Source organism: Haplochromis burtoni, unplaced genomic scaffold (genome assembly GCF_018398535.1).
Source record: "Haplochromis burtoni strain Fernald_Lab_line unplaced genomic scaffold, NCSU_Asbu1 Contig_336, whole genome shotgun sequence".
NCBI lineage: Eukaryota > Metazoa > Chordata > Actinopteri > Cichliformes > Cichlidae > Haplochromis > Haplochromis burtoni.
Genome location: NW_024582697.1, coordinates 111,702 through 127,837, shown reverse-complemented (window position 1 = coordinate 127,837; position 16,136 = coordinate 111,702). Strand labels below are relative to the sequence as shown.

The 16,136-nt window shown below is 41.0% G+C and overlaps 1 protein-coding gene across 2 annotated transcripts in view; it reads left to right on the top strand.

The window, feature by feature from the left end:
* prkar1b (protein kinase, cAMP-dependent, regulatory, type I, beta) overlaps positions 1–7,336 on the top strand; it is a 66,752-nt gene extending 59,416 nt beyond the window's left edge. For both annotated transcript variants that reach the window (XM_005943979.3, XM_005943980.3), the window contains 2 exons: positions 3,459–3,540; positions 4,925–7,336. In XM_005943979.3, coding sequence (XP_005944041.1) covers positions 3,459–3,540; positions 4,925–5,097 — 255 coding nt within the window. In that variant the 3' untranslated portion in view covers positions 5,098–7,336. The remainder of the gene's footprint in view (positions 1–3,458; positions 3,541–4,924) is intronic.
* Positions 7,337–16,136: the final 8,800 nt, after the last annotated feature.

Below are 16,136 nucleotides of genomic sequence, written 5' to 3'. Positions count from 1 at the left end.
CATTCATATTGTCTGTTAGTGTTTCTCGCTCTGGCTGACCTCGTCTGCTGTCTTTTGTTGTTACCGGTCTCAGTCTCCCTGAGGCGGGGAGGGGAGGCTCTCTGATGTTTATAAAACAAAATATCTGTGGAGCAGAGCGCCTTGGGGTGGTACAGTGTGAGATGGTTATCGGGACCACACTGGATGAGGCCTGTTCACCAGTGAACTACTGTACTGGCAGCGCTGCACTGTCTCACACACTTTGTTTGGACATGAATAGAAAGAAGAGGTTGTAAACACTCGCGTCTGTGCCTCGTCCACCTCATTCTCTCTCCATTCACATCTTGCGGTTTTGGGCTCTCAAACCACAACACTCGAAATTTGCGAGCGAATTTGCAGAGACGGAAGTTTCAACAAAACGTGACAAAAAGTGCAGTGGAAACAAGACTAACAATGGAGATACAAGCGACCTATTAGTCACTCTACTTACGCTCCATCGGAGAGAAGAAAAATATCAAAAAGATGAAAACATCAGATATCTGTGGGCTGAAACACTAGCAGTTTATCTTAATACTCTTATCTCTGTAATGGCAGTAGTGGTCGCTGTTTTTTGTAAAATGGTTAATGGTTAGATGAAAACCGATGGGGGGTTAAGACGAGAAGTGTTCATTATATTTTTGGAAACATTTTTATACCTTGCATGAAATTAGGCAGAGTATAACAACAGACATAAAAGAAATGTGATTATTTATGTAGCACTTTTCTTGCAGTGTTACAAAGAGTTTAACAACTGAAAAGTTTTTTTTACAATATAAAAAGAACTGTGATCAGCATAAATGCAAATATGCAAAATACATTTGCTAAAAGGGCCTTTTAAGATGTAAAAAGCCTGATAGAGCTAATTCTGCTAATGCAATTCTTTGTGTAGATGGTGTGGCTGTGTACGCTGCAGTCTACAAACCCTCGTCATCTTTATACATGTGCACAATGTGGCTTAAATGTCACAGAGGTTAATGTGCCATGAAAGCCAACTTGGTCACATAGCAGCATTTTAGTCAACCACAAAGGCAAACTGTGAAGTACCAGCTTTTCCTATGCTGCATGCCCATGAGGAGATGAGCCGCAGCCTGCCACAGCATTAGGATTCAGAGCGGCAGACAGAAATACTTACCTCCACGCAGTGGCTACTCTTTTATTTATCAATATGTCTAATCAGATAAATTTGATTTAGCAGTCAAGCGATTATAATTAAGTAAGTAAGCATAAGCACTTTCTAGTAGCTTACCATTTGAACTTGATCGAATCAAATTCTTTACTTCAAAGTTCAGTTAAAGTGCACGACTACAACAGGAAAGAAAATATATCATTAAGAGCTTTAACTGTTAAGACATTTGCCCATAGCGACGTACAAGTTCAGACCAGGATCTGCTTTTGCTGTTTATTTTGGACGGGACTTCCACAGTAAGCAGTAAATAACTTTGCACAGTAAGGAGTAAGGCCAAGTTTGATAGGGTCATCATCAAAGGCTGCTCCTATAATACTTCTCATTTTTTTGAAGCAAGCCTGACGGAAAACAAGTATCTTTTAATTTTGGCAGAAATAAGCTTGTTTCCAAAAAACTGAGTGCACTAAAAGCAAAAATGTTATAAAACCTCAGTGTTTGAATGAAAAAAAAAAACCAAGGGTCTCAGATCAGTTGTAGGTTTTCTTTTTGAGAATATCTGACACCCAAAATGTATTTTGTTTTTATTTTAGCAGCCAGCGATATAAAGTAGGCAGCACATGTCAAATAATTAATAATTTTAGTAGAGGAGCGTAAAGTACCACCAGTCTTGCTGTTGATCCAACAAGTTCTCATCCTACACTGTTGTTAATCAGATGTGGGTGTCTCATAGACAAAGCGGCTTTGACACAACTACACTTTCTTAATCCCTGGAAATGAGAATGGACCGCTATACCACGTGGATCATAATCCTAATTTTTGGTGGCTACACAACTACTTAAAACATCACCTTCAGCCTCCGTGACCTACAATATCCCCGCTTTATTTTAATATGGTTAGAAGACCTGTCTCCAGAGATAAAACGACATCACGCCACGGTTTGGCCAGGTATTACTTGGAAGTGGCGCTCTCACGGTGTTCTCCACTTACTTGGACAGTACCCCTCCACAGCTCATTTCTAGCACAAACCCACTAAATCGACACACACATCCCTTTCTCTGAAACAGTATTACCTTTGTGTGGCCGCAATGAGTAGCTGGCAGTTTTGAGGTTCTCATTAAGGCTCATTATATTCATATTTAGCATTATTAGCCTAGTCGGCACAAGGAGGAGAGAGCAGAGAAGGATTAGAAACGGAGAGGGAGAGCGTTGGAACCGTCAGGTCTGTTATATGAAGCGATCCAAGACAAGCTGGGAAGTTTCTCTACTGATTTTCTTTTACCTACTACCAATTACAGCAGCTTGTGAGTACATGTGAAGGTCCAGAAAATAAATATCTCCCAATACATCTGCATGGCAAAAGGTGGCAGCTGCACTTTAATGTGAATATACGTCATCAGGCGCAGCTTTGAACACGCGTGTTCTGGTTTATGCTTTAAGATAAATATTCAAACATATGCTCAATCACACACACAATTTTGTCAACAGCTGCAAGATGTGACAGCATAAACTGTTATCATCTGTTGGGCAAAGTGAATGGAAATCAAATTTCCTCCCTTATACTTTTTAGATGACTCACAAACACTCAGCCAGCCGTTGGTGGTCAGTCTCTCCAGCAGCTATCAGCTGTATATATGAAAATTGACATTTTCCGAATGTGAGAGTGAACATTTGAGTCTTCTTCTATCTTCTTATTTAACATTGCGTGGTTGTGTGCACTTGCAGATCTAAAGCAGACCATTAGCAGCATGCTATTTGAGCTTTTTTGTGTGTGTACACAAAAGCGCTTCGGTTTTCCGAGGTCATTTAAGGACTGTGTTTTGGAGAACTCTCACTCTTGGACAACGCAGTTGTTTCCATTTAATAGCTGAATGCTGATAAAGGGGATTATGTGATGGAGGAGGAATCAGTTCAGCCTCTAAAAGGCTTAGATGTTTGTATTTATTACACTCTGGAGGAAATAATGCAGAACCAATCAGTTTTTGTATCGCATGCAATTTTGGGATACATGAGAGTGTGTTTCTTCTTCTTTTTCTTTTTTTTTGTTTTGTTTTGTTTCTGCTGTCCAACACAACAGATGTCCATCCCACAGCAAAGTGGACTAAATCCTGTGCACCTGTGTTCTTATGAAGCAAAGGAATTTCTCTTCGGCTTAATCCTCCTGATGATTTTCAGTTCCTCGTTAAATAGCCCCCTCCAGACCCCTCCTCCTCCCCTTCTTCCATCATCTTTCCCTTCTTCACACACAATCCTTCCTCTCCCTCTCAACCTTTTTTCCTACAGCTTTAAACTTTTTTCCTTTTCTTTTCTGTGTTAGGGAATCGCCTCTGTTCTCCAGCGCAGGTCTGACATTGAGGAGTACGTGGAGGTGGGGCGCCTTGGACCTTCTGATTATTTTGGTAAGTGTGTCCCTGCTGCTTCTTTGCACCACATAAGTTTGTGAGACTAAACTTGGTTTATTTTACACCTTTTAATAAATATCTTAAATACAAATTTTGCTAGTAGAAGTCAATGAAGATCAATGAAGACAGTACACAGTGATCTAGAAGATCAAACACAAGTCACATTGCTTACTGCTTTTTTTATAGTGTTCCAATTAATTTTAAGCAGTTATGTCACAAACTGGTTTTTAAAGATATGGTAAATAAACGCGTTATGAGAAGATGAATCATTCTGAACCAGACTTATTATACTTTTAATTAGTCTTTATTTATTTGCTTTTAATTCAGTTTCAGTTAGTTTCCAGAGTGAAAATCCTCGTGCCGGTTTCGTTTTTACCCCTCAGCTGTAAAAGGCTGATGGGCTGTTGTCGTCACCCTGCATGGCATGCAGCGTGGAAACCCAAGTTTGTGAATGCGATAACTCGAGAACGAGGCAACATAGGAGCTTCAAATTGATATTGAGTGACCTAAAGGTCAGAAGTCAAGGTCACTGAAAATCTTGTGGATAAGATAACTTAAGAAGGAAGTTGTCTAGGATTATTAAATTAATACCATAGGTGTGTCTACTAGAAAGCTGAGGGGTAGGTATTTTTATCGTTTTAAAATATTTAATTTTAGTTTAGTTTTTATTAGTTCAGTCTTAGTTTTAGTCTCTATTAATTATTATTGAATTGAGGGCATATGTCAGAGGCAAAATTTAGGAAAACTACAGTACAGTTATTACATTAAAAACAGAACCTTTGAAAGCAGTTGACTCACAGTCTTGTAGTCAAGTTTTGATCAGATTTTACTAAACTAACAAACAGGATCTTTCCTCTATATTTCTGTTTTGTTTTAGTTTGTTTTCCAAGTTTATAAATTCATTTCAGTTTTTTTTAGTTTAGTTAACTTTAATAATCTTGTTCTGAAATATAAATTGTAAAAAGTCTTATTAGCAGTTGCTTTTTACTAAAACACAATACTCGCAAAAATGGCAAATATAAGTATTTTAAAGGGTCAGCTTGACTAAACAGGGTAAAATAGTGTACGAGCACAATCCCCAAATAGTGCTGTTAGGTGTGGTTTGTTTTACTGGTGATTTACAAAATATGCTGGTTTTTTAAAATCATGTTTCAATATCAGGTGCAAAAATTAAGACATGCCTTTTTTGGGTTTAAAGATCATCGCAGTTAGCTGTAAATGAAATGTTGGTGCATCTCCTCTCTATGTTTAACTAACTTTCTTTTAATTTGTCACTTAACTGCACTGATTTAGGGCCTTTTGCCCCATTTCTCATACTGTTTGTATTTAATGTTTGAGGTCAAAATTTGGGACGACGTGCTGATTATTCTCTCTCATCCAGGTGAAATTGCCCTGCTGCTGAACCGTCCCAGGGCCGCCACCGTAGTCGCCCGGGGTCCCCTCAAGTGTGTGAAGCTGGATCGGCCACGCTTTGAGCGCGTGCTGGGTCCTTGCTCCGAAATCCTCAAGAGGAACATCCAGAGATACAACAGCTTTATCTCTCTCACTGTGTGACATGTGTGCCCCCTCCACCATCTGGGCCCCACCAGCAGGGGTGTGCAACATCAGCATCAGAGTTTTGGTCAGTGGGTGGGAAAGGGGTGAGGATGCAGGGTGAAGGATATGGGTTTTACATGCCCAGATTTGGGGCGCTCATTTCCTGCCTTTTTCCATTTTGCGCGTTTCTCTCTTTTGACCTTGTGCACTTTGACTTGATTCTGTGCTGTCACGTAGCTTTATGTCAAAAACAACATGCAGGGGTGTTTTAAAAAAAGAAAAACAGAGGGCAGAGATTATTTATCTTGTTTCATATTGTAAATGAATCATGCATACAGTGTGTCGGCTGTATACGATGCATGCTTCAAGACTGACAGAGAATGGCGTTTGCACTTTCATTCGTTAACAGGAGGGTACGGATAATTTCAGGAAATAAGAAGGAAGTAAAGTCATGTTTACGTACGGCGGGGGAGGAAGACGGACCAGATTTGGTTGCACGCTGGCTGAGGTTTGCCTTTTTTATTTCTGGAGGTCGTGTTTCCATTTCTACACTGAATCAGAAATGCACTGCACAGATCTCTGTTCCCTAAAATGTAGCTGTTAAAGGTATGAAGAAGATTAAATTACTTGCTGTTGTATTCATTTTCAACGCTTCTTGAGCTTTTACCTTTTATTGAGTTTGGAGGCTGTTCGAGGCCTAATTGAGTTAAATTCTAACTTTGTTGGTATTCTGTATATTTCTTTTATCGAAACACCAAAACAAACACTTACTTTATTGTGCTGAAAGTATTGTGTGTGTGTATCAAACGCATGTAAAACCTTAGTCATCCAAAGCACACAAAACACAGGAAAATAACATTTCAAGGCACACCTGTATTCATATCTGTGCAAAACTGCCTCTGTGTCACCTGATGAGTTGTCGGATCTTTTGATTATTGGCGGTTGAAGGAACTTTTGGAAGCACATTTGCTCTGGAGCTCTCATTCTGCATAAGAGTAATAAGAGACCAGTCCACTAGCTTATCACTGTCCTCCACTGGTTTATTCGACACCTCTACGCAGTCCAAACGGTCTTCCTGCATCTGGAAAACTCAACATCTGAACAAGTGCATGAACAAAATGGGAAAATGAGTGCTTACAAAGTTCATTTAACAATTCATTCAAACAAGGTATGATTGTCACAAAGCACACCCAGACTTACCTCATGGCACAGCATCCATGGATGAGTGAACAAATATATTTAGACCATAGTTTGTTTAGGAACAGCTCCCTGCACTATTGATGGCACTTACTTTCACTGTGTTTCTGGAAAAATTTGCTCACAACATTTTTTTACTTAGCCTTTTCATCATATCGAAATTTTGCGTTATTAAATGTTACGTTGGTTTTAGAAGTTGCATTTCCAGTGCCAGCGTGGTTCCTGGGAACAGATGATTTATCGCTTTATCCCTTCAAATCCTCGTTTTCCTTAGTTTGTTCATCTTGCTCAAAGGCTGAAGTGTCTTATTATCCACGTGTCGTCATGTCATTACTTTGTCACATACAAGCATCAAACCTACTACAGTGGTTGTCACGAGCAAAGTTTCGTCAGTTCAGCAGTGCAGCTCAGTGATGTCCTTTAGTTTTTCAGTGATAATGGAGCTCAGTGGCACAGAGGAATTAACCAAAGCTTTTGATACACAAACAATACTTGTTAGTGAATCAATTGTCGCCAATAAAATAAGAAAAATGTAGGAAATCACCAAAGTTTATCCCCTAAGATTTTACAATGTGGTATGTTGTGTCAAAATAACTGACAAGTTGCTTTTTTCCCACCTTGATATTCTCAAAGCAGACAAACACAGTTATAAACACACTAACATGAAACACACACCCACACTGTATATACGTGCACTGTCTCAGGACTAAATACATTTTCGACACACACACACGTCTTACCTGATGCTTTTTTTTAAGCTGATTTTGTTCGTTGTTTGCTAGATGAAAACTTTTGCACCACTTTTAGAGTTTGTACCATACAGCAGCTTGATTTAGGTGTTTTTAAGACATCAGTTCTGTGTTCTGACTGAAAAAAGTTACGATATATGAATATATACAAACTTGTGTTGCTTTCCTTTGATCTGCTGTAATCTGTCAAAGTTGCACAACTGACCCAACAACTGATGTTGTAAAAAAAACAAAAAACTTTCTGTATTCTCTCTCTCTGTATCTTTTTCTTTGAAACCATCTTGAACAAATAAAGAAAAGCTTCTGAAATCTCTCTGATTTGACTCATTCTTTTCTTCCTTTCTGTTTTTTTCCGCCTCTATATTTTCGTCCTTTTATCCCAGATCTTAGTTCTCTTTCTTTTTAGCTATACCTCCTCTAAATGTTCCATCTTTGTTAATCTTCCTTTTTCTTTCCCAAAGCTACTAACTGTCACCCTCAATCACACTTTTCATATTTATTCCTGCAGGTACCTAATCTCCTTTTCGGCCTCCCTCTGCTCCATCTGGCTCCCTCCGCTTGTCTCTGCTCTCCATCCTTCTCACATTAAGCCAAGTGTCAGTCATCCGTCAGGCCGGCCTGTCAAAACTCAGAGCTCCTCCTAGCCAGTTTACATCTTAGTGGACTTAAAGCCTCCGCAGCTTTGACACATTCCTCTTCATCTTAATGCCCACTAAATCAACTAAGGAATGTGCCCCCGACTCACTGACATTGAGTTTAATAGCCGCCCCCTCCCCACTCATATACACACACTGACCCATACACCTTCTTCACTTTGACAATACACAGTAACGCACATGAACTTGAGGGAGGTCGGGGTTTGTACCTCCGCGAAGCACCCCTTTGCCTTCAGTCTTGATTGTAAGTGCAGCTCCTTGCGTGTAGTGCTCGACTTTTCGTTTTCTGACACTCATCCTCAGCGGCAGGTCTTCAGTTTGCTTTTAGACCAAACTCACTGTTGTGCAATTTGGATCCATTATTTTAACACTGCTGACTCTGTTTTCGGATGACAGGTTTAATACAAATGTTGTTTGGGCTTCCTAATAAGGATGGAGTTCAAACTAAACCTGCACTATAGCTCACAGTATAGATCTACAGTATAGATCAGTATAGATGCCTAAATTACAAAAAAGTCTATGTGTAATCGTGCAGGTTAGACAAAATGTTATTTCCAAAAATTAAAAGCAAAAATTTCTAAACTTCATTTATTTTAGCCATCATGCACTCTTTCAACTGAAAGCAGTTGGGGGAAAAAACAGGCGCTGAGCCTGCACGTCACCATTCATCTACATGACAAATGAGCAAAAACATGTCAAACGCTTTAAAACTCTAAAATAAGCAAGTGAGTGGACCTTGAACGGGGTTTGTTCAGTCAAACATGCTCCAAGTTCATGTCTACCAAAGAAGCAGCGACATTAAAACTAGTTACACCAAAATGAGCAAAATAAAAGCTGTCAGTGTGTGTGTGTGTGTGTGTGTGTGTGGCCAGAGTTTTTGATTAAGCACGGCCATTAGCGGGCATTCTGGGTGGGCCAGTTAAGGGCAGAACTTGGCACCGTCACATGAGCAGCAAGATGAAACTTTGATAACGCTTCGTTCTGCCAGGGGCAAAATAAGAAGGTGCTAACACGTACACACACTCCTTTACTGACTTTTACTTTAGGTCGCTGTGTTTGGTTTTCCTTTATGCTTTTATTATGTCATAATCTATCATAAAACTCCAACTTTGTAACACTAACGATGACATTTCCACGAGCTAATCTGTTTTCACACTGGATCCGATAAGGGGAAAAAACCCCATCTGTCCATTACCAGTCAGTCCACAACCTGCAATTAAAATTTCACTTTTTTTTTCTCTTTTGCACAGCGATCCTACAAAAATAGCTAAACGGTGAATCAGATTCATTCCCAGTATATGTCTGTTAAATCTTTTAATGTTTAAACACAGCAGATCACGTGATTATTTGGTTCAGTGAGTTTTTTAGGTAACAGCTACTCTGATTCTGCTACTGCCAAGTTTTAAACCTGCCTCTCTTTTTCTAAGCACAACAAGAGGGAAATGGTCCATCAGACAAGGAAAGTATGACTGAATACATGACCCCAGTTGCACCATTACTTCTACTGCCTCCATCCATTTTTATCTGCACGGTGTAGCTCCAACTTAAGTGATCTTCTTCTTTCCTATCACCCCAGCAGGTCCCTGAGGTCTTGTGACCAGGGGTTGCTGGTTGTCCTGCATACAAGGTCAAAAACAAAAGGTGACAGAGCGTTTGTATCAGTGGCTCCCAGACTCTGGAACTCACTCCCTTTGAGTTTGAGATCTGTGGACTCAGTCATGTCTTTTAAAAAGCAGTTAAAAACCTGTTTAAACTCGCTTTTGGTTGATTTTGTTTTGTTTTAGATTTTAATGTCTGTTTTCTGCCTCTATAAAGCACTTTGTGATTTTATCTTGCTATATAAATAAAATTTTATTTATTTATTTATTATTAATTTGCTACAAGATATAACTAGCTGCTCCTACCGTGCATGTATGTTTGCAGAATCCTTAGCTGACCAGCAGTTGATGCTTAGTGAGTTGGGGAGGTTGGGTTACAGGAATCAGACAAGATGTGGAGAATAACCGTGGAGGTGGAGCAGATGGTAAACATGCAGGAGGTGGAAGTGGAAAGTAAAGAAATCCTGGGCCAGCTTCACTGACAGCTTGTAACAGGCTTTCTACTCACTCCTGATTAAAGTCCATTGAGATTTACTGACATAAATGTGAAAGAATTTATCCCACCATGGAAACATGCCGTCTCCTCATTACAGGATGACTTCTTAAGTGGATCCCTCCCCCAAATTCCAAGTTTTATTTAATGATTGCCAAAAATTTACAAGATAAGATGGCCTCTAGGCATTTGGTATGTGTGTGTGCATGTTTGGATGTTTATTTGCTGCATCCCATGCTCCCAGGAGAGCATGTTTTATTTGGTGGTGCATATTTAGATCTGGCACAGTGACTCTGGCCCCTGGGTATTTGACCGCAACAGCCCCTCTGCTCACAACGCCTCCCTGATTCTCTCTCTTTTGTTTCCTGGCTTGTTGCGCCGAGTTCCCATAGATGCCATCTCCTCTCAGCTCTATCCCCCTCATTGGGGAGATTCAGGCTAATTAAAATGCCTACCAACCTCCACTGATTTGTCTCTCCTCTACGATCTCCACATCCTGGTGGAAAAAAATAAATCAACCCCCAACCGCTGGCGCTAATGACCAGCGCCCTTTCATACACAGCTGTCTAGAAATATTGGGTGTGGCGACCTGTCTGCTCCGGGGCAGGGTTCAGCCTGGTTGAGCTGAAATTCTCAGTTCAGAGGCATCCCATCTCTGCCTAGTTCCCTCCCTTCTCCACCACTGCTTCTGCTGCTCTAATTCTCAGCGCTAATCATGGCTTTCTTAGGTCAAAGGTCACTGCCCAGGCCTGGTCACAGGTGACTGAGCAATAGTGAAGCTGATGGGATTGAAAGGATGAGAGGGGGGTAGAAGGAGAAAAGAGTTAAAAATTGGGTCAGGAGCTCATCACAAGGTCTGCTTAAGTTAAACAGCAGCAGTTGTTGTACACTGAGTGTGTTACCACAGCAAAACAAAATGTCCCTCAAACAATTTTGGACTCAATCTGTGTCGCATTGTGAGACGCAACGGCTGGGCCTATATTACACACAGTGAAGCTGTACTGATTACTCGTCTTTGTTCCGGTGTCAAAGGGTGGGCAGCTTTAGCTCAGAAGGTAGAGCGGCTACTCTGCCAATCACAAGGCTGGCGCTTCAAACCTTGAAAGGATGTGGTGACCAGGGGACATATAAAGTAAATGACAAAGCAACTATAGGCAACGTACATGATCAGACCTTTTAGTGCTCCCTCTGCAGCAACAAGACTTTATGCAACTTCTTACAAAGTAATAATACTCCCCTACACCTTTAATCTTCCCATTTCTTAAGCCATTCAGCCTCGGTCTCTCCTCAGTTTCCTTGCAACCTGTTCCTCTTCCTCCTTAACCCCTTCCACCTGAGATGAGAGTGGAAAGTGTGGGAGGAATCATGAGGAGGGAAGTGTCTGGGCAATGGCCATATTATTTTGTTATGGTCTACTGGGGTATTTAATGATCCCTGTCAGATAAACACAAAAGGGTTCATACCTACTTGTATGTAAACTAGAGTCTAGTCTAGTTTACTCTAGAAGACTAGAGTCGTGTAATTCCTCCAGGAAACCTCCTCTCTTCTCAAGATACATTTTAGCAACTGAGATATTATTTATCATGGTTCCACATATACTTATTACAGTGGGCCAAATTTCTTCCACAATGATGTAACACACTGATAAAGTCATTCACAAAGCAGTTACTTCAGCTTTTTGCTGCCTAAGGTACTTAAGGAAAGGCCTGAATCTTGGGCTGTACTTAAATTTTCAGAGGACTGCGCACAGTGCTGTGAAAACCTGTCACAGACAGGAAGACCCTGAACAGGTGAAACAACAATTCACAGAAAGAGAGACATAAGAAAAGCCTCCTTTAAAAAAACACACTCATTTTAACACATTTTTTTACGTGTGTTAAAATGAGCAAATCAACCATCTCTGCTGTAAAAACTAACAGGTCTGAGTCAGGCATAATTGCCTGGAATTATTTACTTTCGAATTATGTTCGTCTTTTATTTGACCCTCGGAGGAGACAAAAGAAAAGAAGAAAAAGGAGAAAAACAAAATGAAGGAGGTGACGTGATAACATCTGTTTGTTTTTCTGTATTTCTTTCCCAAGCTTGTTATCGTTCCTCATTTCCTGCTGGACGACAAGTAAATAATTCACATGTATACATGTACCAACACTGAGACCAAGCCTCCCCAACTAGCCTCCGTTTTGGCCTCAATTTCAAAGCTATTCCCAGCCTATGAACCCTTCTGTGACTCGCCTCTGAAACGGCGTGTAGAGAAAACAAACAAAAGACTAAAATGTTCTCCCGACATTTTGCAAGGGAAGGACAAAAAAAGTAGGAGTCGGTAGCATTTTTCTGAGTGAGATATTCCCTCTTGCACATGACTCTGCAATCTCCTGCCCACATTGATCCCAACACAGCACAATCCATCTCTTGACTTCATTGCTCAAGTCATTCCCTGAGGAGGCAGCTCAGCAATTGTCTCAAGTGTTCGCTTTTCTTTTTTTTTGTGTGACTCCTACTCTCAGAGCAATCATTAGGGTTTTAAGTGCAGGTCATAAAAGTAGTCAGAGTTGCTTCTAATCACATTAGGAACATAGAGAAATGCATTGAGCAAAAAGAAGTCCTTGTTGAGCTGTTAGGGAAAGTGTATTAAAAGCCCACTCTTGTGTGTGCTACTACTGTAGATCTTTGAGACATTTAGATGATTAATGGTTTGCTCCACACTTAAAAGCATCTTGTAGACATTGGACCGTAGACTGTGTATCTACAATGTCTCAATTAGATGTGACATGCTCCCCATGAACAAACATGTGCCAGGGTTTAGTAAATGGGACTTTGCACAGCAGAAGGTCTTGGCAGGTGCGCAAAATCACAACGAATAGGCTGTCAAATCTCTTGATTGTCAGGCTGCCCTTAAACATCAACACCTCTCCAACTCCTCCTCGGGCGCTCTGTATCCCTTCATTTGTCCCAGCTGAAAAATGCCCCAGGCCCGAGGTAGCGCCTTGAGAGTGGAGGGCGACCCCCTAAAACCCTGCAGGACCCAGCTCAGGGGGTGACCCAGCTCTCTCTAAACCCTCGAGGAATTTGTGGATTTGAAGCTAGAGCTGTAACAAGAGACCACCACTCTCTCCTATCTGTAAGCCCATAATGGAGCCACTTCCTGTTGATAATCAGTTTGTTGTGATCTGACTGCCTCTGGATTTTGACACTTCATCTTGATTCCTGTAGTAAAGGAGGAAGAGGAGAGGCGTTATTATGGTTCTGGTCTGTCTACCATAATGACAGTGTGGGCTGTCATCAAAGGCTCGGGCACCAAAAAATGTTATCTTTCTAATTCGAGTTCTCCATCATACAACAACCTGCAAAATATGCATATATGCACACACTCAAACTTGGGCCACTGTATCAGTCTTTAGTATAGGCAGTAAGAATGCCAAGAAAGAAACGAAACATGGGTCCTGCTAGCTTATTTTTTCCATCACAATTCCTTTTTTGTTCCCAAGGTTGGTGTTGGATCGGGGCCGGTACTAGTTTTATGGCCTTGATTAATAACAACAACAATAAAAGAGCCAAAACCTGCTGTAATTATTTTTTAAAAGCAGCTACAATGCTGTTTGCAGAGCATCTAGCAGGGAGCTCTTTGGGGTAGGGGGCTTCCATTTAACTACTGTTAATCGTTACCACGATGCATGTGAAACAGCTTCACGGTATGGCTCATAAACTGGGTAGGGCTTCTCTCCTGGAGGTAAAGCGCTTTCATTGCTCAGTTAGGTGTGGTTGCCAGAAGAATTGCACGGTGTTGAGGAAAATCTCGGGCACACTCCAGACAACGGAGCTGCGGCCGATGAGCATCGTAAAGCAACCGGGAGCCATAACTGGCTTTAATCATCCTCTAATCCAGAGGATTCTTTTGGTGGATTTGTTTTTTCGGTCAACACTTTATGACACGGCCTGTGACTAAGGACGTAATTCCCCTTGTAATGAAATGGAATTTCAGTGCATTTTATTTAAAATTACTGTAATTATATTTATTTACAAATGCTTAAAGGTGGGTACGCTGGAATAAGGGCGTATGAAGTCAGGTTTTAACAGGAAACAAAGAAATAAGAGTTAAGTACAGAGTAAATACATTTAAGCACAGTAAATTTAAAGAACAGTGAGAACAGTTCTGTCTTTGTAACTTACAAGAAAAAATAAATACCATCAAAGTCTGCAGGCCTATGTGACATTAAAATGAGGGAGCCAAGTCTAACTTATTTTTTTAACAGTTCACAATCGCTGTTCAAACAAAACTAAAAAGTGGAGGGAAAAGGAAAAGCGATCCGTTGTGCACATCAACATGTTGAATATTACACAAAGATGTGTAAAGATAAGATTAACCCACTCAATAATATAAGTGCCCTCAAAAGTACAGTATATTAACAATGTGAGGTGAGGAAATGTATTTTTTCTATAAAATTACCATGAAATTAAACACTGGTTAAATTTCCTTGTGCTGTACTTAAATGTACTGACAGTATTAAAGTAAAATTATGAGGTCACGTAGGCCTGCAAATTTTGATTGTGTTCGATATTTTGTGTAAGTTGCAGAGGAAGAACAGTCCTTACTGTTCAGTAAATCTGCAGTAATTAAATTTACTTTAAAATATTTTACAGTGTAATTTTTTCTTTGTTTCCTGTAAATTCCAGTGTATTTATCTTTAAGTCTTTGTAGATAATTAATAAAATTGAGATAACTCCATTTAATCACTGGTGAATTGCACCCTTAGTCGTGGGGCGTATTACAAACTTTTACCATTTTCTTTCCTTCAAACCCATCCACTCCTTCTCTGTCCCCTTACACCCACTCTCCTATTTCCATCCAAGTCTTCAGCTCTGTCACAGATGTCTAGTGTCACTCGAGTCAAGCAGACAAATCTCACCTTAATCCCATATATCACCACCATCATCACAACCACCACTAGAGCCCCCTCATCTCACGGTCCCTACAGCGTGACTGCCCATGGCTACGGAAAGACACTGAGAAGGAAGGGTAAAGTGAAAGCCCCCACTGACATGCCAATTGGAGTAATTATGAGCTTATAGTCTCCTAATGCATCTCTGAGGACAGCTTTGTGCAGCCCCTCTGAGAGCTGAGCTAGTCTGTCATGTAGTGATGTAAAGATGACTTGTCCTTTTGCTTGTGATCGAGCCATTTAACCTTTAACATGGTTTTTATTAGTTTTTTAGATAAGGCTCATCTATGAAGATATCAGTTTCTTTATATTTGTTTTGATGACTTCTCTCTGCAACTTAAAGCCGTGTTTTTCTGCTCACTACTGGTGCATAATCCCATCTATTCTAGTGTTTATTATGAGTATGTCATTGTATATGTTTCATTCTTTAATGCTGTTATTCCAGAGCCAGAGTCATGAAAGGCAATACTGGTCCACTCTTTTCCCATTGGCACCGACAGAAAGCTAACACTTCTGCTACTATAATGTCGCACAGACCTCCAGTTTTCCTACATCCCCCCCTTGGGACCCCAGGGAGACAGGGTAGGTCTGTCTTTTGCTGTCCTTTCCACATCGCCTCGTCCTGCCTTTAATGCCCCCCACTCCGTGGCAGGACCTTGATGGTGTGTGTGTTAGTCATGTCCTCCTCTCTAGACTCCAAATTTGCACATGTGGCCACAGTGGGAGATCCCAGATTTTTGGGGGGAGCTGAAGTCAAAAGAGGGGAGGGGGATTGGGTCAGACCACCACAGCGTCGGGGAGACCCCTATCTTCCTCCTCGCCAGTTCCCACCGCTCCCACCACGGCACACACATGTTGAAAAGGTCAGGTCTTGATAGACAACAGAGCACCGGCAATTACAGTGCTATTTCTTAGTAGCTGGAAGTCCCCTGCTTTCAGTGTGTGTGTGTGTGTGTGTGTGTGTGTGTGTGTGTGTGTGTGTGTGTGTGTGTGCGTGCAGAAAGAGTGTTTTTTTTCTCTCATTCGTAGAGCATAAAGAGGTAGTGTTTAAGGGGAAAATGAGCTAGGACAGGGGGAACGGAGGAACTGCATGTAGGAACTTGTGCACGGATTGCTTCATGTCTCCTCTGTCTGTCCATTTGAGGAAATCAGTGAATGCACTGCAGGTGCTCCCAAGTACACCATCGACTGTATGAGAGAATTCTCATACCTGAGTGCTTTTGCTTCTAAATGGGATTTCCTTTCTTCACATCTGGAGCTGTGGTTTTCTGTCTGAGACTTCCCTCTGCACTGCTGTGGTCAGGAGTCCATCTCTGACCACAGTAGTGCAGGGTTAAACCCTTCGTGTGGATGCTGAGTCTGCAAGCAATCTGCACACACACACACACACACACACACACACACACACACACACACACACACACACA